This window comes from Pochonia chlamydosporia, chromosome 1 (genome assembly GCF_001653235.2).
Source record: "Pochonia chlamydosporia 170 chromosome 1, whole genome shotgun sequence".
Taxonomy (NCBI): domain Eukaryota; kingdom Fungi; phylum Ascomycota; class Sordariomycetes; order Hypocreales; family Clavicipitaceae; genus Pochonia; species Pochonia chlamydosporia.
The window spans coordinates 1,640,602-1,660,713 of NC_035790.1; the positions used below are offsets into that span (position 1 = coordinate 1,640,602).

General features: G+C 51.8%; 6 protein-coding genes across 6 annotated transcripts; 3 read left to right on the forward strand and 3 right to left on the reverse strand.

Moving 5' to 3' along the window:
- Window positions 1-751: 751 nt before the first annotated feature.
- On the forward strand, window positions 752-3,260 carry VFPPC_12772 (vacuolar transporter chaperone 4; the record flags this gene model as incomplete). Its single annotated transcript, XM_022428848.1, has 4 exons — window positions 752-1,276; window positions 1,330-2,744; window positions 2,785-2,923; window positions 2,979-3,260. 4 exons carry the CDS (start codon window positions 752-754, stop codon window positions 3,258-3,260), a joined length of 2,361 nt encoding a protein of 786 aa, XP_022284665.1.
- A 295-nt stretch (window positions 3,261-3,555) lies between these two features.
- VFPPC_00396 (DNA replication licensing factor mcm4) lies at window positions 3,556-6,740 on the reverse strand (the record flags this gene model as incomplete). Its single annotated transcript, XM_018280421.1, has 3 exons — window positions 3,556-5,414; window positions 5,468-6,334; window positions 6,407-6,740. 3 exons carry the CDS (start codon window positions 6,738-6,740, stop codon window positions 3,556-3,558), a joined length of 3,060 nt encoding a protein of 1,019 aa, XP_018148496.1.
- Window positions 6,741-7,547: 807 nt separating this feature from the next.
- VFPPC_15124 (coatomer zeta subunit) lies at window positions 7,548-8,260 on the forward strand (the record flags this gene model as incomplete). The annotated part of the gene is made up of 3 exons (XM_018292877.1): window positions 7,548-7,659; window positions 7,730-7,967; window positions 8,020-8,260. The coding sequence occupies 3 exons, from the start codon at window positions 7,548-7,550 to the stop codon at window positions 8,258-8,260; spliced, it is 591 nt and encodes a 196-aa protein (XP_018148497.1).
- A 292-nt stretch (window positions 8,261-8,552) lies between these two features.
- On the reverse strand, window positions 8,553-9,869 carry VFPPC_00398 (translation factor, SUA5 type; the record flags this gene model as incomplete). Its single annotated transcript, XM_018280422.1, has 1 exon — window positions 8,553-9,869. One exon carries the CDS (start codon window positions 9,867-9,869, stop codon window positions 8,553-8,555), a length of 1,317 nt encoding a protein of 438 aa, XP_018148498.1.
- A 581-nt stretch (window positions 9,870-10,450) lies between these two features.
- Window positions 10,451-14,892, reverse strand: VFPPC_15125 (calcium-transporting ATPase 1; the record flags this gene model as incomplete). The annotated part of the gene is made up of 4 exons (XM_018292878.2): window positions 10,451-11,625; window positions 11,692-13,395; window positions 13,442-13,921; window positions 14,052-14,892. The coding sequence occupies 4 exons, from the start codon at window positions 14,890-14,892 to the stop codon at window positions 10,451-10,453; spliced, it is 4,200 nt and encodes a 1,399-aa protein (XP_018148499.2).
- Window positions 14,893-18,124: 3,232 nt separating this feature from the next.
- VFPPC_00400 (MCD1/ SCC1/Rad21 protein) lies at window positions 18,125-20,044 on the forward strand (the record flags this gene model as incomplete). The annotated part of the gene is made up of 2 exons (XM_018280423.1): window positions 18,125-18,388; window positions 18,461-20,044. 2 exons carry the CDS (start codon window positions 18,125-18,127, stop codon window positions 20,042-20,044), a joined length of 1,848 nt encoding a protein of 615 aa, XP_018148500.1.
- Window positions 20,045-20,112: the final 68 nt, after the last annotated feature.

Consider the following 20,112-nt stretch of genomic DNA (forward strand, 5'->3'; position numbering starts at 1 on the left):
TCGCTCCGGGAGTCCAAGAAAGAAGGGTTCCTCACTGGGAATAGCTTCAATTCCGGTGTAGTCGACAGCGTAAAAAATATTTATTTCTTGGAGGGACTGTTGTTGCCCCGCTATGGGCTAGATTATGCCGAAGGCGGGTCAAAAGAGGGACGAGACCAGCACACGAGCCTCAGCCGAACACAAGCGTTGAATTGAGACCGGAGCCAACAGCCCCCAAGCATCCACCAACCAGCAGACTGGAGACATGGACGGGTTTGTGGCGGCTACACCAGCATGGGCAGTCGCATTAGTGCCATGGTTCATCGCTGAGCTGCTGTGGATCAACCATAGCCGACCCTGGCTCCCACTAGCAGCCTGACCTCTCGGGCCACTTGTCGGTCGGCAGACCTGCTGGAGCTACATGAAGCTACCAGGACTTGCCCCTCTTCTCTGCTGGCACGTTGCCCCGGCCGGAAGCGTGATTCGCCAATGCCTCTTCTGTTTCTGTACTGGTTCCAGCCATCACAAGCATCTTCAACATCAAAACCGTTTCCACATCGTCACATCTGCTGCAGGCAGGTCAACTATTCCGTGCCTGCATTTGTGCGGACGGTCTTGCCATCCAAAATTTTTTATGCCTTGAGGTGAGCTGCTGGCGACTCGTCTATTTACCCCATTCCCGCCCTCTCCGTGCGTTGCCTATCAGCTGTTTTTGCTAGACCGCGGGTGCTCATCAACTTCAACTTCGAGCCATCTGCCTCTGGCGTCGCCCATGCTGATTGTCAAAGACTTCAAGGCAATCGACAACCCGTGGAAAGTATCGACCAAGAGCAAGTTCAAAGCCAAGCCCGGCGTCTTCGTCATGAAGTTCGGCGAGCAGCTCCGGTCGAGCGTCATCCGGGAGTACCAGTGGTATTACATCGATTACAATGGTCTGAAGGCCGAGCTCAAGAATGCCACTGGCCCGGCAAAGACTGGCGATGCCGAAGGAAACGAATGGACCGAGGAGGATGAGATTCGATTTGTTGGGAAGCTCGAGGCAGAGCTGGAGAAGGTCCATACCAAGCAGCAGGTCAAGGCCATGGAAATTTCTCGACGAATTGCCGTCAGTGACCACGAGGTGAAGGATGTCGTCAATCGACTGAATGAACGTGATCTTGGCGAAGGCGGTCCTAGTGAGGAAGAATTTCTGCTGTTGGAGGAGGACTTGAGTGATATCATTGCCGACGTCCACGACCTGGCCAAGTTTGTCCAGCTCAACTATACAGGCTTCTACAAGATCATCAAGAAGCACGATGTAGGTCCGCCGTAAATCACCGATTCGTTGATGATAACTAATCGAAATGATAGAAAATGACGGGGTGGCATCTTCGACCGGTTTTCGACACCCGACTCAAGGCGAAGCCGTTTTACAAGGAGAATTACGACGCCTCCGTCATCAAGTTGTCAAAATTGTACAACCTGGTTCGAACCCGCGGCAATCCCGTCAAGGGTGATAGCGCTGCTGGAGGTGGGCAGGCAAACTTTGTTCGCCAGACAACAAAGTATTGGGTTCACCCTGACAACGTCACCGAGCTGAAGCTCATTATCCTCAAACATTTGCCAGTGCTAGTTTTCAACGCCAGCAAGGAATTCGATCAGCAAGATTCGGCCATTACGTCCATCTACTATGACAACCCGGAGAAGTGGGACCTTTATGAAGGCCGATTGAAGAAGACTGAGGGAGCCGAAGCCATTCGACTGAGATGGTATGGAGGAATGCAAACTGAGACTATTTTTGTCGAACGAAAAACCCATAGAGAAGATTGGACCGGGGAGAAGTCTGTCAAGGCTCGTTTCTCCCTCAAGGAGAAGAACGTGAATGCATACATGCGTGGTGAGCTATTGCCTGCCGCCATTTTTGAGAAGGCGCGCAAAGAGGGCAAGAAGTCAGAGAAGGCTATTGCAGAAGATGAACGATTGGCCGCCGAAATCCAGTATTCTGTCTTGAAGCATGGCTACAAGCCTGTGTGCCGATCGTTTTATAACCGAACCGCCTTTCAGCTTCCGGCAGACGCACGTGTCCGAATTTCTCTGGACACTGAGCTTACAATGGTCCGCGAGGATAATCTTGATGGACGACGACGGAGTGGCGATAATTGGAGACGAATGGATATTGGAGTCGATTGGCCCTTCTCGCAGCTACCGCCTGAGGATGTAGTTCGATTTCCTTACGCCGTTCTCGAGGTGAAGCTCCAGACGCAAATGGGACAAGAGCCCCCGGAGTGGGTGCGACAACTTATCGCCTCACATCTGGTAGAGGCAGTGCCTAAGTTTTCCAAATTCATCCACGGAACGGCTTGTTTATTCCCTGATCGCATCAATCTTTTGCCCTTCTGGATGCCACAGATGGATGTTGACATCCGCAAGCCTGCCTCGCATGATTTTGGTATCCGTAGACCTGGTCTGTCAGGCACGACCAACACATCAGACGATGACGAGGAGGACCTGGACTCTGACGATGAAGAAATGCGGCTGGCCGCCCGTCCTGCTACCTCGAACGGACAGTCCAGCTCGCGGTCTCTTCCCGGTCCGAGCGACGCGGAGGGCCAGACAGTGGACCAAATCGGTGCCAATGACGATTACCCAATCTATGACTCCGATGATGAATACGATCCCAACTATGAGCTGGAAGAGGCGAGACGTGTCGGAGGATATCACTACTATACGACCTTGCTCGCCACCAAGGGCCGAGCGGTGCGGGACGGGACTCTCAACATTCTCAAGTACAATTCCTGCTCCACGAAGTACACAAGTCCCTCGTAGCGCTAGGCTCCAAGCGCTCTTTGGATCCAACGATATTCAACAGAAAAAGTTCAAAGCACCCCCGGGCAAGAAGATCTACGTTCCCGTCCGTGTGGAACCCAAGGTCTTCTTTGCCGCCGAGAGAACATTCCTTGGCTGGGTAAGAAACACTAGTCTCCTGAATTACACTGCACAGATAACTGACCTGAATATAGCTCGAATACTCCATCTACATTGGTACCATTGCTGTCACCCTCCTCAATTTTGGCGACCACCCAACTCGTACTTCTTTCTTTGTTGCGGGCGTATTTACGCTCCTGGCAATTCTCAGTCTGTGCTACTCTGTGGGTATTTACCTGTACAGAAGCAAATCGATTCGAAACCGCAAGGCAGCTAGGTACTATGATAAATGGGGACCAAGTGTGCTTTGTGTATCGTTGTTTGTAGCTGTAGCGTTGAATTTCGGCTTTGAGGGTAGGGAGAGGAAAGTTTGGTGAAAGATGAGAATGTGTATATTGTCATGGGGTAGAACATTACTGTTTGGGAGGGATGGAGAGATCAATGGGAGTTTGTTTAATATTTAGGGTCATTGGATATGTCGAATAGCAATGTACAAGATTTTCTCATATGCGTATCCTCAGTGATGTGTTACAACGAAAATCTCATTAAATCAATGCAGTGATATCTGACAGTTATTAACGCCCAACATGTATCCCAGCCCCTATCCCTTTCCTGAACATTCATACTCATATACTATTGGCATCCCGACGTCAAAATCTACAAGAAACAGGTCTACACAACAGCCGTTACTCGTCGCACGCTCCTCCTGGCACCCTCACCATTCACCATGATCAGATTCTCCGTCTCCAAAGCCCTCATGACCTCATTGAACTCGGCCGTCTCAACAGGTATACTCGCGCCATCAGCCAAGCGCTTCGACACGTCGCTCCAACGGACGCTGTTTCCTCCGGCAGTCATGTCATCCAACAACTTGAGAACAGCCTCTCTCAGTTCTCCGCGACGCTTGCGGTCTGCGGCGCTCGTCCCCTCAGTCAAGAGAGACATGTCAATGCGGCCTTGGGAGTCAGTGGCCGCTGTCTTGAGGGCACTTTGAATCAGACGATTGGCTTCGCGAACGTCTTCCTTGGTTACGGTGTGGGAAAGTCGCATCTTGGCGTGAGCTTCGGAGAGACGGATCATGGATTCGAGCTGACGGGTTGTGGCGGTGATGCGCTTCTCTGCGGCGCGGACGTCCTGACCGAGAGCCCGCATGGCAACGTAGGCTTTGACGAGTTCCTCACCAGCTTCTCGTGAGATGGTGGGTTGGATTTGAGAGCGGGCGTAGGATATGTAGAGCGTGAGGAACTCGACGGGAAGGATGTCGTTGTTCGAGGGGGCGGAGTGAGGCTTGTCTTCGATGTAGAGAGAGAGGAGATGCTTGGCGAGACGCTTGTCCATCTTTTCGTCGACTCGGTCGAGGATAAGATAGACCAGGTCGAAACGGGAGAGGAGGGTAGGGGGGAGGTCAATATTCTGGGGAACTGAGAGGTCGGGGTTGTAGCGACTGCCGATGGGGTTGGCAGAGGCGAGGATGCTTGTTCTGGCGTTGAGAGTGGTGATGATGCCTGCTTTGGCGACGGAGACTGTCTGCTGTTCCATGACTTCGTGGAGAACGGATCGGGTTGCATCTGACATCTTGTCGAACTCGTCGATGCAGCAGACACCACCATCTGACAGGACCAGTGCACCGGACTCGAGCACAAGTTGCTTGGTTTCTGGGTCGCGAGTCACGTATGCCGTGAGACCGACAGCTGAGGAACCTTTACCACTGGTATATACACCACGGGGAGCAATCTTGTGGACATAGGACAGCATCTGCGACTTGGCAGTGGAAGGGTCACCACAGAGCAGCACATTGATGTCGCCTCTGTACTTTGGGCTACCGCCTTTTTGGAACGTCTTGTTGGTACCGCCAAACAGCTGGAGGAGGATACCCTTCTTGACATCGTCCATTTCGTACAGCGAGGGTGCAAGCGAACGGGCCAAAAGGTCATAGATGTCATCGCGGGCAGCAGTCTCTCGAATCTTGGCTTCCTCTTCAGGGGTAATAACACGAGTTTGCTCCAGCTCGTTGCTGCCATTGTCTGCGTCCTCTTCACCTTCAATGCCGAGGGTGGTTGGGTCGGCTCCCATGCGCTTCTTGTCAACTTTTTGGACGTGAAGAACATCAACGTACGTCTTGTAGACGCTCTTGATGGCGCGTTGGCGCGGGTTCACACGCACAGGGCTGACTCGAAAGATGCCCGTCAACTGCACTCGATCACCTGCCTTGCAGAAGTCCACGAGTTCGTTATACACGCAGACTGAAACTGAGTGAGGAGTCTGACCGGCGGGCACGGCGTCTGGGGTTTCTTGCAGCTTAATGACTTGCTTGTCCTCAAAGGAGCATCTGTTGTGGACAATTTGCATGGAGTTCTTTGATTTGCAGATCTGGCGAGGACACTCAGTTGGTTCGCGAATCTTTCCTCGGTCAAGGCCGACATTGACGGAATGGTTGCAAACATTGCAGCGGAAAAAGGCATCCTTCATGTCAGGAATAACGGGTGTCGTTCGGATGACAAGACCCTTGATGGAAATGAGACGATCCATGTCTGTAGGATACGTTAGCATCGATTCAGCTAGTCTGTGAGTGTCGATGACCTACCAGATGGGTTCAGATCTCTCAGGTTGATTGTCCTGTCCAGTCCGAAAGGGCGGACAACGTAGAGATTAGCGGATACTTGGTCCTCCAGCGATGGCTGGTCCTGTGGAGGGCGAGGAGTGGCAGGCTCATCAGGTCTGTCAGAGCTAGGAAAGACAGGCTCAGAACTCTGGGTGCTATTTTGAGTATTTTGACCAGCACTGCTCTGGGATGGTCTGCTCCTGAGGGATTCGGCTCGCGCTAGTTCAACCATTAAGTCATGAACAGATTGATCCATGACAGGCACGATTTCCTGAGGGTACGCCTGGATCTGGTGCCACAATTTGCGTGTAGGAGGGTACAGATTCAGGTCGGATATGTCCAGGTAGAGTCTTGTGGTTCCGAGAAGTAGCATATTCTCCAACGCCTCCCAGTACGGTTTGGACTCGGACTCGGGTGCGGCCGCAACTTCGGCATCTGAAAAGTTATCTCGGTACATTCTGTACTTCTGAGTGAAGTTGCGGAGGAAGTCTTTAAATGCGGCAAAGGTGTCATCAATGGATACAGTGGTACCCCAAATCAGACTCTGGCCCTGGCCGCCCAAAACATCTGCCTCAGATGTATTTGGATCTCGGTTGGTGAAAGATGCAGCATCCGAACCTGGAGTCTGGCCTTCTTGAACAACGCGACCAGTATCATCGAGAATGATACGCCGGGGGGCACGAGGCGTCCGTAATGCATCCGAGTTAATATCTCCACGTCTGTAAGCTGCAGAGCCGCCTCGCTCTGAGCCTACAAATAGGCCACTGCTTTCGCTGCGCAACTCCGACCGATGACCACCAAGTGATCGACCAGGACTTGAACTCGGTTCGTATCGGATTGGTGAGGACTCTGCGAGCTGTTAACAAACTTACGACAAGAAAGGGACTATGATGGACCGAAGGAGAGGAGTAGGATATTTACCTCCTGCAAGAGTACCGCTCGCTCTAGGTGTTCTCTGGGGATCAGCTCCAGGTGTCTGTGACTCTGACATCTGCCGCAGCGGCGAACTGGGCATGGCACCAATTCCATGTGTGCTCTGAGTGTCAGTCATCTGCCTCAAGGGCGACGACACCTCTCCATTTGCAGCATTATCTTGACCAGCGCCAGGAGCTGGCGATGAAGACTGAAAGAAGATTGGGCTCGAGGCAAGCTGTGACGGTGGATTGCGGGGGGTATTCGCTTCAGACTGGCGAGTAGACCGACGGGGGGTACCAGACTGGGAGCTGCGCTGCCGACGTTGTGACGGAGACGACATTATGATGTGCGAGTTAGTTGAGGCAGAGAAAGACGTCAACTCTCTACAACCGCACTGTAGTCGTGGGATTGATGATAATACAACTACAGGAAAGGTGAAGGGAGTTTTGCACAGGTAACGAAAGGGAGGGGCCAAATTTCCAGAACTGAGCGCGTTACGCGTTAAGTGGTTTATGGCGCGTAGAACGCGTCGAGCTGGAGAGCCCTGGCGGTGTGGCTGGTGCCTTGCTACTTTGCCATGTGAGGCGCTCAATTGGCTCATTAGGTCAGCAAGCTGTCTACCCAGGCAGATGCTGAATGAGGAAGCAAGTATTGACATGACATTATTTGGGGCATTTCAAATATTGAATGTAATACAATCTCTTAGAACAACGAGTAAACCATCTTTGCACGTGTATCGGGTTGTAAGTATGCAGTCACAAGCTGTAATGCCTCTGGCACGAGGTGCATACTTTGTTGCAACAACCATGTCATTATACCACCAACTCCTCCGTAGTGGTACTAAATGCGGCCAATTCACGAATTCAACAATATACGGCACTAGTAATAGTCATAGTAGCCCGGTCATACCAATTGCAAGCACAGTTTTAATCTTCGAAATATATTCATTAGACTTCGCATCGCAAGGCCACCAAGTTCGCCCATCTCAGCCAATCACAAAGCAGAAGCGCAACCTACACTGAGCCCCACCACAATTAACCACAGCACCAACATCTCACTATCTCCACGTTACCTCAAACCAGGGCATCCAAAGCGCAACACTCCTCCATACTCAACCATCCGCAGCTCCCCCTCCCCCGCCGTCACCATGTCTCCCGGAATGTCACTCTTCTCAGTCCAAGCCGTCCTCATTCTCGGGACAGAGGACGGCGCCCGAATCCTCGCCAAATACTACTCTCCCCCTCATGCCACCACCACAGGTACGTTTCCAAAGGGGGCAGGCCATCGAAGCCAAAGCAAACTGACAATTGCCCCTCAACACAAAAACAGGCAGCGCAACATCCACCAACCCCTACCCCGATTTGAAAGCCCAAAAGGCCTTCGAAAAGGGCCTCATCGAAAAGACGGCCAAGCAAACCGGCGACATCATCCTCTACGACAACAGAATCGTCCTTTACAAGCTCGAGTCCGACGTCATGATCTACGTGGTGGGCAGTCTTGACGAGAACGAGATTTTGCTGTACAACACAGTCCTCGCGATCCGGGACTCCTTACACCTCGTCTTCAAGTACATTCTCCCTTGTCATCACCCCCTTCCAACGCCAAGCTAACCACGCCAGACAATCCGTCGACAAGCGCACCATCATCGAAAACTACGACCTCGTCTCCCTCGCCATTGACGAAATCGTCGACGACGGCATCATCCTCGAGACAGACCCCACCATCATCGTCCAGCGCGTCAGCAGAGCACCCACGCAGGATGTGCCCATCGGCCGCATCGACCTCAGCGAGCAGGGTGTCAATAATCTAGCGCAACTGGGCAAGTCAAAGCTGGCGGATTGGTTACGGCAGGGCCTGTAAAATTTTCGGCGCTATCCCACTGCATTCTCTGTCTGTTGGACTTGAAACGAACAAAAAATACCATTGATGATGATGGGGGTTATGATGGGTTGCTTTTTAGTTGGCTTGTTTTTTGCGTATTTTAACAAAAGGGTAACGAGTGTTTTCCTTTTTAGCGCCGCATGAAATGGAAAAGGAACGGGTTTGAAACTGTTCAGGGTTGATAGATCTACGAATCGGGGAGAAGTAGAATATAACCAAGTTACAAAAAAAATCAGGAATCATGCCTTGAAATATGCTTTCTTCATGGACTCTATGCTCTAGTTTCGGATGCCGCCTTGCGGAGGCGGTTCATCACAGCGGCCGCTATATCCAGCTCGTCGTCTATGCCGTCTACAAAAATGATATCCGCGCCCCGTCTATCCAGTTCCCGAAGAGCAGAGAACAAGCCCTGAGCTATGCCGCGGGTCTCTCCGCCGAGACTAATATCGAATATTTGCCCGATAGCGTCCCCTTGTCCATTTTGCAAATCCCCCATGTACACGTCAAACGACGTCTCATCATGATAACCGTTCTGCTGGCTGTGCCCATTCTGCCGCGCATACAATTCAAGCTTACTGCATCGCAAACCAGCGGCAGGCTTCCACCTCTTTGTCCTTATCACTCCGACCTTCTTCCTCCCACTCCCGTTCACGGCGTGCGAATCCCCATTCGTGGCCGCCGCAACGGCCTCCGCATCCGCCCTCACGATACCCTCCCTCCCATCCTTGTAGCTCGACTCGTACAGCACGACCCTCGCCTTGGGACTATAATGCTTGTACTTCATCCCCGGTGCCCGCGGCGCCGCCTTACCCTCCTCACTCTGGTCCTTGTACGCCTTGACAACATCCTCCCACCCAGGACAGCTCCTCAACTCGTCGATGCCTACGCCTCCAGGTCTCAAAACAACCGGAGGATCACACAGCCCGTCCACAACCGTACTCTCCACGCCGACTTCGCAAGACCCGCCATCCAGAATCAATTCTATCCGTCCATCCAAATCATCCTTGACGTGTTGCGCCATCGTTGGCGACGGCTTGGTAGACGCATTCGCCGAAGGGGCAGCCAGCGGCACACCAGCAAGTTTAATAAGCGTCAACGCCAGCGGCGAAGAAGGCATCCGCACACCAAACGACTTGAGACCGGCCGTCACTTCCGGCGCCAGCGGTGACGGATCAGGATTCGGCAGAAGAATCGTCAGGGGCCCAGGCCAGAATCTCTTTATCAGAGACTTGTATCTTGCTGGTATGGCGCTTTCGTCCTGAGAACCAAGCAGGCTTCGCAGCATGTGGAGGTCGGACACATGCACGATGAGCGGGTTGTCAGATGGTCTGCCCTTTGCAGAGTAGATGCCCTTGACGGATGCGCTCCTCGTGGCATCCGCGCCGAGACCGTATACCGTCTCCGTAGGGAAAGCGACTGGCGTGTCCTTGGTTCTGAGATATTCCGCAGCTGGGGTCAATGTGGCGACTGCGTCTTTGGCGTCTGGGGATATGTGCCAGTGTTCTAGTCTGGCCAGGGGGTCTTTGGAGTCGTCGAATGATCCTAGAGGGTCGCCGCTGTGAGGGACGGCAACCACCCGCGTGTTCATGGCGGGCGGTGGTGAGAATGTGGCGATGGGTTGGATTCGGGGAATGCTGATGTTGAGGGTTGATGTAAGTCGTCGTGAGATGAGGCGAGCCAACTTGAATGGAGTGGGTGATGAATAGATGGTTCCCAGCTTGAGTGATTTTTTTTTTTAAAGGTGATAGATTGCTGTCGTTATATTACTGTAGGAGTCATATAAGTTATTCGATTGTAACGGAATGCGATGCGATGTGGTGTTGAGAGTTGATGTGTGAAGTATCTGATATTGGAGACCAATTTTTTTTTTTAACCTCCGATGCAGGCAGTGACGTCTGATTTGCAGAGTTGAGTCAGTCGCATTTATGGCCACCAACAGACATTGACTACCTAGGTAGTTAGACCAGGCGCCAAATAAGGCTGGACTCCACCATGGATCAGTCTGTAACAGCCCCACGCAGATTAACCCCAGACATTTCATCGTCAACAAATCTGCGTCAAAATGGCATACCACAAAACCATGCACCCTCAGTCGTGGTGTTCTTGTATATTTTCATCATAATTCCATATACCGTCTATATCTATTCCCAGCTCACGCACCGCACCCAACTACCCCCTCACCAAGTTTCTCGCCTTTCTCCTCTCCTCTTCCGTCAACACCCACTCAACAGCTTCATCATCATTTGCAAGCTCCTCCCACTCATCATCCTCCATATTAGCCACCATGAGCAGCTGTGTAACTTTACCAAACACCTCTCTGACGCCGTAGTCTCCTTTGGAAACAACATTTACAATAGCCGTAAAATCCCTTTCTATGCGGACCACGCCAAACGGGCTCGTCTTCCCAGAATAGCTCAGTATCCTCCTCTCCAAAGTCTTGGACAAGTACCGAGTTGTGATATCTAGTAGCGTGCTGAATGTGTTGGGCGTCATTATCCGTGCAATCGGCTTCATGAGTTGATCCCAGCCGTGTTCGAATCGTCTCCGAACTTGGTCAAGCATATCGTCTTCGCTTTCGTCATTCTGCTGTGCAATTTCGGCCAGTTCCTCTTCATTTAGAGTGTAGTCTGTGTCGCGGAAGGTGTCGTTGATAATGGGGCGTAACCGCAACTTGGCAACCTGGTTGAAAAGTACCTGGATGCCTTCATTGAGGAGTTCTGATGATTTGCTGATGAAGCTGGTCTCCAGAGTGTGTAGTGAGTTGGCAACAAACGCCACATCCTTGTCGAAAGGGAATGAGTCTTTAATCGACGCATCGAGGGTCAGTACACCGGGTTGGTCTTCGGATATGACCACTCGACTGCCAATGATTCTGCTCAAGTATTCGTTGGCCATATCCAGACTGTTGATGAGCACGATGAACTGGATGATTTTGTCCTCTGGTGGGAAGCCCCCCTGCACGAGGGCCTTTGGATAGGATTCGTCTCTCATCTTACGCTGTACCATGCCAATGAAGTCAGAGCTCAAGACTCTGCCAATAGTTGGGATGACAGATGCAATGACATCTCGCTGCGACGTCGCCATGGATTTTTGTATCACCGTGTTGACAATATACATAACATCGTCCACCGCCATGATGATGAATGGGCCATTTCCTTCGATCGACCTGTTCAGTCGTAGTGACAAGCCACCTGGGTACTCATCCAGTTGGAAAGCCTTTTCCACAGACCGGCGAAAGAAGAATGTAGTCATGACATTGTATGGCGTTGTAAGTTTTGCGGAAATCTTGCGGTACAGGTTTGACTTTATCAAAAGCTCTGGCAAAGCCAGTGCCGCATCTTCATCTGTGGCATCCTACGAAGCCGTCAGTCTCAACGCTCGTGCCAACCTGGGCGGCCAACTTACCATGCATTTGCCAGACAAAAACCGTGTATATAGCGACCACCTCCCAAGCATGTGGGCAATTTCGTTCAGTAGCCCATCCACCTCCTTCATGTTGACACCTTCATCCTCACTAGACCGAGGATTATTTCCACCTCCAACAGCAGGTGAATTCACCCTTGGTGTTCCGCCCCTGGGAGGCTGTGGCAGAAAGCTCTGCACCAAAAACGAAAATGGATAACTTTTAACGTCGGTCAACGTCCTGTCAATACTGCGCTCGTCGCTCCATGCGTCCATGATAATGCCACCCTGAACATCCGCTTCCATCTGTAGCCGCTCAATCACCCTAACCATCTTGCCAGCACCGTAGTGCCGCTCCACGAGGCCCCCATGACTATCAACAATCTGTGCGATATGCTCAAAAAGCCTTGTTAATGCATTGGCGTAAAAGAACTTTTCTCTCCTTTCCTGTGCGCCGCCGCTGTCCTTCAGTGTTGCGCGAGCAGTCCCCGCGACTCCTTGACAAACATACCGCCCATATACATCCAATCCGACATCTGTCCGCCCAATCAAGGGGAATAGTTTAAAGAACCGAGTAACCTTTGTGCCATCACCATGGCTGGCCGCTTTTTCAAACTCCCGTAGAAACAGTCCACAAAGAGACTCTCTGGCGGTTTCCAACGTCACCCAGGGAGGATCAGGTACTTCCACACTGGGAACTATACTGGTAGCAAATGGTCCCTTGGCAATTTCCTCTGGTACTTTGCTCGCCCGGTCCAGGTATCCAGCTGCTGCCTCCCAGTCTTGCGGCGCACCCATAGAACCTACCACGCCATTGACGCAGGCTTTGAGCTCAGCGACCTGTTCAACAACGCCAAGCGTGTCTTCCACACGGCTCTTCTCCAGGTCCAGCTCCTTGACTCTGTTGCTAAGCCTGCCTGCGGTCTCGGCTGCAGATGAGAGCATGTCATTGCTGATGGACCTGGCGGCGATGACTTGAGCACCCAAACCAGCACGCAATAAATCCAATCGTCCGAGGTCTCGTGTTAAATCGGCTTGTGTAGCAATCAGAGAGTCGAGGCGATTTGTCAACGCGGATTCTCGGTCGTGTAGGGTTGCCAGCGCAGCGCGAAGTTCGGCCACGTTGGAGACATCGCTGAGGGGCGATGGTGACTCGGGTTTTAGCTTCCCGTCCTTGTCATCGCTACCATTATGGCGATTCAATACGCCGTTTGTGAGAGCGGACATTGGCGACGACAAGATCTGGCCGGGAGGCGCATAGCTCCCGTGGCCGTTGTCGACAAGGTTTTTGTTGGCAGAGGAGCTTGTATGTTGGTTTGTTGAAGCTGCCAACGTCACTCCCACCCAGCTTTCTATGGTGTGCTGTAACCAGACTCCAGTCCGACGGCCCACTTGCAACAGCAGCACCAGGCTCCTCTCACCAAAACGCTGGCACATGCATATACGAAGTACACAATCAAACAGCAAATTATTGCTTTGGGACCTACAACTTTGGCTGGGTGACATTTTCATAGGAGCTTCAGTCCTCTTTGAAACGATTGGTATTTCAAACATCCCTCTATGTACAAAATACATCGAACCCATTTCGCTGTAAATTGCTATGCTATGCTTTATATGTTGGCACTCCAACGCCTCGGGAAATACAATGTCTAAAGAGCAAGCCACCACCCCGTCTTGTATGTCCATTGTCTTCGAAACCTCACACAGCTTGACTATATCCACTGCCCAAACGCCTTTTCCCATACTTCAAGTATTTGCGCAACTCATCCGCCCAGAACACTGAGCTGCAAAGGACAATAAGCCTAAACAGGTCGCCAAGCCCAATTGCTTCTGTCTGGAAGACCTCTTGGAGCCAAGGCATGTATATCACTAGCAGTTGGCAGACAACACTGAGTGACACCGCCCAGTTAAACAAGTTATTTGCGAATAGGCCTATTTCGCCTCGGAAAATAGACTTGGATTCTGACCGGCAGCTGAGTGCGTTAAACATATCAAAGAAAACGAAGCACGTAAAAGTCATGGTTGTGTCTCTTCGTGTTACTTGGCCATCTGCTAGCATCTCGTGGCTATATATCAACATGGTGCCGATCATGATGATAGCAGCGGATGTAAGCACGCGCATAAGAACCGCCTTGGTAAGCACCGCGTCGTTACGTCTTCTTGGTGGTCTGTTCATCACATCGGGATCAACCTTTTCAACACCAAGAGACTGAGCTGGAGGACCGTCCATGATGATATCTAAAACAGTGTTAATATTAACAGCAAAAGGGATATTAATAAGGCAGATACGTACTAATCCACAAGATTTGCATGGCATTGAGCGGTGTCTTGAATCCAAAAAAAGTACACAGGAGGACAAGAGACAAGCTGGCTGCGCTGGTGCTGAGCTGGAAGGTAAGGAAATTCTGAATATTGTTGAAAATTCCCTTGCCTTCCTCGATGGCGCGCAAAATGGTCGAGAAGTCGTCGTCTGTCAGGATCATGTCTGCGGCTTCCTTGGCGACATCAGTTCCGTGACGGCCCATCGAAATGCCAATGTCAGCCTTCTTCAAAGCAGGCGCATCGTTGACTCCATCCCCAGTCATGGCGACAATATCGCCACGCGACTGCAGGGCTCGGATAATCTTCATCTTATGGTCCGGATTAGTTCTGGCGAAGATGGTCGTGTGTTGCATAGCCAGAGCAAGGTCGTCTTCTGACATATTGTCCACCTCGTCTCCTCGAAGCACAGGTCGCACTGTCCCTTGACTGGTCGTATGCTCACTGGCCACGGCTATGTTCATGCCCAATTGCTTCCCAATAGCTAGGGCTGTAGTTTCGGCATCACCAGTAATCATAATTACCTTCACTCCACCTCTCATCAGCCTCCTGATGGCACGGCTAACTCCCGGTCTTGGTGGGTCACTCATGCCGACCAGACCGGCAAACATCAGATCCCTATAGACATCTTCATGGGCCTCTGGAAGTGAACTGCCGTTGTGATCTGAACCAGGTGTACCCGTGCGCGACGGTCCATATCCCGATCTTCCTTTAAATGACCTGGAAACAGGGCCGCTGGCAAAAGCGAGAACACGGAGGCCCTTTGTGGCCATTTTGTGTGCGGCTGCTAGAGCCTCTTGGCGTCTATTTGAGTCGAGGACAATCTCCCTTCCATCTTTATCCAGGTACGTACCACATGCAGCGAGAACCTTCTCAATGGCACCTTTCATATATGCGTGTTCTTTTTCGCCTTTGGAATCGGAGCCTATGGTGACTCCCATCCACTTCCTCTCGGAGCTGAAGGGCGTTTCAGTGACCCGCGGTCCAATGGAGTCACGAACATCGTATTCCTTGAACTTATCAAGCATGTCCAACATTGCGACATCTGTCGGTTGGCCGACCCATCTGGTATTCGTCGCTACCTGTCCGCGCCCCATCGTAGAAGACAAAACAGCAGAAGCGGCAGCGCCACTTTCGGTGTACTTCTGGGCAAGGCGCGCATTATTGGCGATATTTCCAATGCGCATGATTCTTAAGGCTGTGGGTGCGGCCTTGTCATCCATCGAATCAGCGTCAGAGGTAACGTCGACCGGATCTCCGGCTCCAAAATACCACATTTCAGAAGTTGTCATATGATTCGTAGTCAGCGTGCCTAGATATAGATGATTAGCTGCGTTTATGGGTTTCTCTCCTCCTCAAAGGCAACACTTACCGGTCTTGTCGGTGCAGACCACATTAACAGAGCCCAGAGTCTCCACCTTGGGCATCCTGCGGACAATTGCATTGTGTCTTGCCATTCGATGGACCCCTAGAGCTAGAGTGACCGTTACAATGATTGGGAGGCCTTCCGGGATAGCAGCGACAGCTAGTGAAATAGAAATTGTGAAGATTTCCAACAACTTCTTGCCTTGCAACCAGCCAACGAACGAAATGAGACCAATGACAACAAAAGATGCTTTGCTGAGTTGGGTGCCAAGGTCGTCCATTGACAGCTGGAGCGGCGAGCGAGGGCTTTCAGTACCAGAAACGCTAGTCGCAATGGTTCCGAAATGCGTACTGCCGCCAGTCGCGAACACAACGCCCTGCCCATGACCAGATGTAACTAAAGTTCCCATGTATGCAATATTGTGTGTTTCACTACCAGTATCACCACTGTGATTCTCCCCAGACCCAATTGTCGGCGGTTGAGGGAGCTGAAGATGGTTCAGTCCGTGTGTGTTCACACGGCGTGATCGTGCCTCGGTGGTTATTCGAACAGGCTCCGTCTCTCCCGTCAGGTTGGATGCATCTATCGTCAAATCGGCGGCTTTGGTCACACGAATGTCGGCAGGGATCCGGTCGCCAGTTGTGAACAAAACCAAGTCGCCAACCACTAGCTGTCCGGCCATTACTTTGGTCGATACTGCATCCATGGTTTCCTCAATCGGTGTCTTGGACCCGACACTACCAGTCGAGTCAGGGTCATCAGATGGTGGCGGCCAGACAGGAGATTTGGGAATGGTAGCTGATGGTTTGCTGGTTCCCCCACGAACCAGGTGAGCATGGTTTGGCACCAAATGATTCAGAGCCTCAATCGATTTTTCTGATCGGTATTCTTGAATGAATCCAACCGTCACTACGATTGTCACAGCGACTGTGATGCTCACTGCGTCATCCAAGTTGCCCAGCAGTACAGACATGCCGGCCGACACAAGAAGCAGAAGTATTAGAGGTTCTTGGAATTGCTTCACGAATCGCAACCAAAGCGGTTCTGGTTCTTCGTGAGGTATCTCGTTCGGCCCATAATCGCCCAGTCGGGTCAGGGCATCCGTCGCGGTGAGCCCATGTGTCAATGACGTTCTTAGCCGCGCTGCCGCTTCGCTCGGGGTCATGTACGAGAATTCGTCTGCGACGCCCTTGACGAGAGTTAGCCACATAACAGTCCCGGAATTGAGGTGTCAGGAGCTACATACCCTGGCGTGTGACGACGTAGTTCGCGCATGATGTGGACGAACTGGCTTACCGTTTTCTGGCGGATCGAATGTCGACATCTCTGTAATGGTAGGGATGTCCGAGGTTGGGAGCAGAGGCTCCTTACCTGAGCCGTCGCGTGCCATCCATGGTATCTGCATTGTCACGCTCGAAGAGTCGGTGTTCTCAGTGTGGATAGAGCATGGAGATGTCTAGATGGATGGCAAACGGATCCTCGCCGTCATGGGGAATGATTTCTGGCAAACGCCCACGTCCCTCGCATACACAACCACGCAATGCGTGAACTCGTTGACACCAAGGCAAAGATGAAAGCAAACCAACGCTGCGAGGGCAGTGGAATAGAGAGAATTGAAAAAACTCGCCCTTGGTGATGGATAGACGAGGGCAAAGAAATTCGCAATGAGTGTTGTCTGTGGACTATCGCGTACCGAAGGGTGGATTTCCAGTCCAGGAACTTGAAATCGTTCTGTCCAGGGGCGTTTTCCCACTGAGAACAGATCTGGATGTAACTTCGGAGAGTGGATCCCGCTGCCGTCAGCCAATGCTTCGTGACCCAATCATAACCCGCGTTCTGCATCATTTCATGGTCGCGTCCCCTGCGCGGGTTTGCATGCACTTGATGGCGCATGCACAAAATGATAGGGATAACGGTATGTAGTCCCCAAAAACAGGTGGCTTGTTGCAAAGAACAAGAATTTGAATCTGATATAGTAAAAAGCTGTGGTCCAAGATCATATTCCACGCATGTACGACAGGGACAAACCCAGAACCTCAGATGTCCTCCTAGTATACTTTGTAGCCATAACTAGTGGTTATTTGGTGCTTAAGAGTTTGTCCTTTTTTGCTTGGCTCCCACAAGGCATATATTAATAGAACTTGCGAGTTCGCCGCGGATTGGCAAGCCTGTCCAACACGATATTAATTCCAATGGCAGCTGCAGAACATGCTGAAGATGTTGCACATCCATGTACCTTTGTACCCTGGCTCCTCGCCTGGTGCTGAATGCATCCGAGTTCCCAGATGGGTTAGCCGATCCACTTTTATTGTTGTCCCCGTAGTGATGATGCGGAAGGAGCGTTCTTCCGTGGTCTGCAGAGGGACGTTGCTTCCCCCCAACCACCTGGTTATTTCCACTGGTACCAGTCCACTCCTGCCCAGCAGGAACCGTCACGACCTTCACATCGACGCTCATTTATCGCACCGTTCGCCATCGCCCTTGGTCGCGGACACGCACACTCAGCTCGTGTGATTATCTCGCTTTGCTCTACTGTTTTGCGCGGCAATATTTTGCACATTGGAATCTGCCGACACGAGTTATATTTCTTGTTTACCCGCACAACGCGACGTCGCCGGTAGTGTTTACACGAAGCTTTCTCGACACCGCCACCTCCGCTCCCCCTTCACCATCTCAGCGGGCTCGCGTAAAAACACCAGCTGCTTGCTCGCTTCGAGCCATTCGAGTAGTCCTGTCGCGTCGCGAAAAGCGCCATCATGTTCTACTCGGAGACGCTCCTCCAGAAGAGCGGGCCTCTGGCTCGCGTCTGGCTGTCCGCCAACTTGGAGCGCAAGTTGTCCAAAAACCACATCCTGCAATCCAATGTTACAGACAGTGTTGAGGCTATTATCACACCGAATCAGGCGCCCATGGCTCTGCGCTTGAGCGGTCAGCTTTTGCTCGGTGTCGTGAGAATATATCAACGAAAGACGCGTTATTTGCTAGATGACTGCAATGAAGCGATGATGAAGATCAAGATGGTACGTCCTTTGCTTTTGAACATGAATATGGTGCATGCTTGTGAAGAGCGCTAACTAACATCGCGACGATAGGCGTTCCGGTCCAGTGGAAACAATGACATGGCGGCTAATTTGCAAATGCCAAACCGCGAGGCCTTGCTTTTGCCTGACCGAATTACACCCTATGACAACCTCGAACTGCCTCCGCCCCCTGATGCATCATGGCTTTTGTCGCAAGTCGACGACATCACTGCCACCCCAGTTGGTCGTAAAGGCCGCCCGAGCAACAACAGAGATATCAATCTGCAAGAGGATATTGAAGTCAGTCAGTTTTTGCATGGCACCGACAATGCAGATGATACCTTTGCACCTATTGGCGATTTGGAACTGGACCTCGATTTCGGCCTTAACATGGACGACGGAAGCCAAAGTATTGAACAGGGTCGAGATGCCCCGGCACCTCGGGACGTTGAAGACGATATGCTGAGTGACCTGGATGTCATGACGCACAATAAAGATGCGACTGATTTTGGTGAACCACCTGTCCGAATTGCCGACGGAGAGGGAGATATCGCGATGGGAGACGATTTCGGTTTCAACATTGACGACCAGTCCGCCCTGCCGGGCATGGCTTCGAATGCAAATCTGCACCGTGGGAGAATATCGGAGTCCCCGCTATCCGACATTGACGAGAGGCTAGCACAAGAGATTGAGACGGAATACTCACGTCACAATCATACCGATCTCTACGAGCCAACAGAGGATACAGAACACACCATTGTTCGCAGACCCGCTCAACGCGCAAAGAAGCAGAAGATCATGATGCCTGATGAGGAGATTGCCCTGTCAAGTAGTCATATCAAACAGCAACAGGCCGACCGACAGAACATTATTAAGCCTGCTTCTTTCCTTCCTCGGGATCCTTTCCTCCTAGCTTTGATGGACATGCAAAAAACTGGCGGATTTGTCTCGTCAATCATGACTGAGGGTCGCAGCTCAGCTTGGGCCCCAGAGCTTCGAGGCATGCTCACACTGGATGCTGTGCGAGGCATGAGCGAACTCAAGAGAAAACGAGACAGCGGCATTGCTGATGTGGATAGCGACGTTGGTGCCGCCAAGTCACCTCGCCTGGAGCTCGGAGATGACACTGACTTTGGCTTTGACGGTCATGGCATGGGCAACCAAAGCGTGGCAGCCGACGGCACTATTCTGGAAATTCCTGCCATGGGCGACGATGATGGTCACTTCGAACGCGAAGGTAGCCCAATGCACCCATTTGACGAGACGACGGCTCCCCTTGTTCATCCGCAAGACAGCGGCCCAGTTTCCGTCGGCACCAAACATGCCGTGCACATCCTTCGGGATTTGTTTGGAGCTGAAGCTGCCACGAACGCTGAGAAGAGAAAGAAGAGCTCTGTTGTCTTCCAGAACCTGCTCCCTGAGAAGCAGACCACCAAGGCGGAGGCCACCAAGATGTTCTTCGAGTGCCTTGTCCTTGCCACCAAAGATGCGATCAAAGTTGAACAAGGCCCTGAGTTGGGAGCACCCATCAGGGTCCGTGGAAAGAGAGGGCTATGGGGAGATTGGGCTGAACGAGAAGCTGGAGGCGAGATATCGAACCAGAACGAGCCTGAGCCCGCGGCATTCAGCGCAACCGCAGTTGCCGTGGAGGCATAGAAACACAACCTGGCTGTTGTATGACACATCATTCTTGATTGAATCCTCTCATGACACGAAACAAAAAA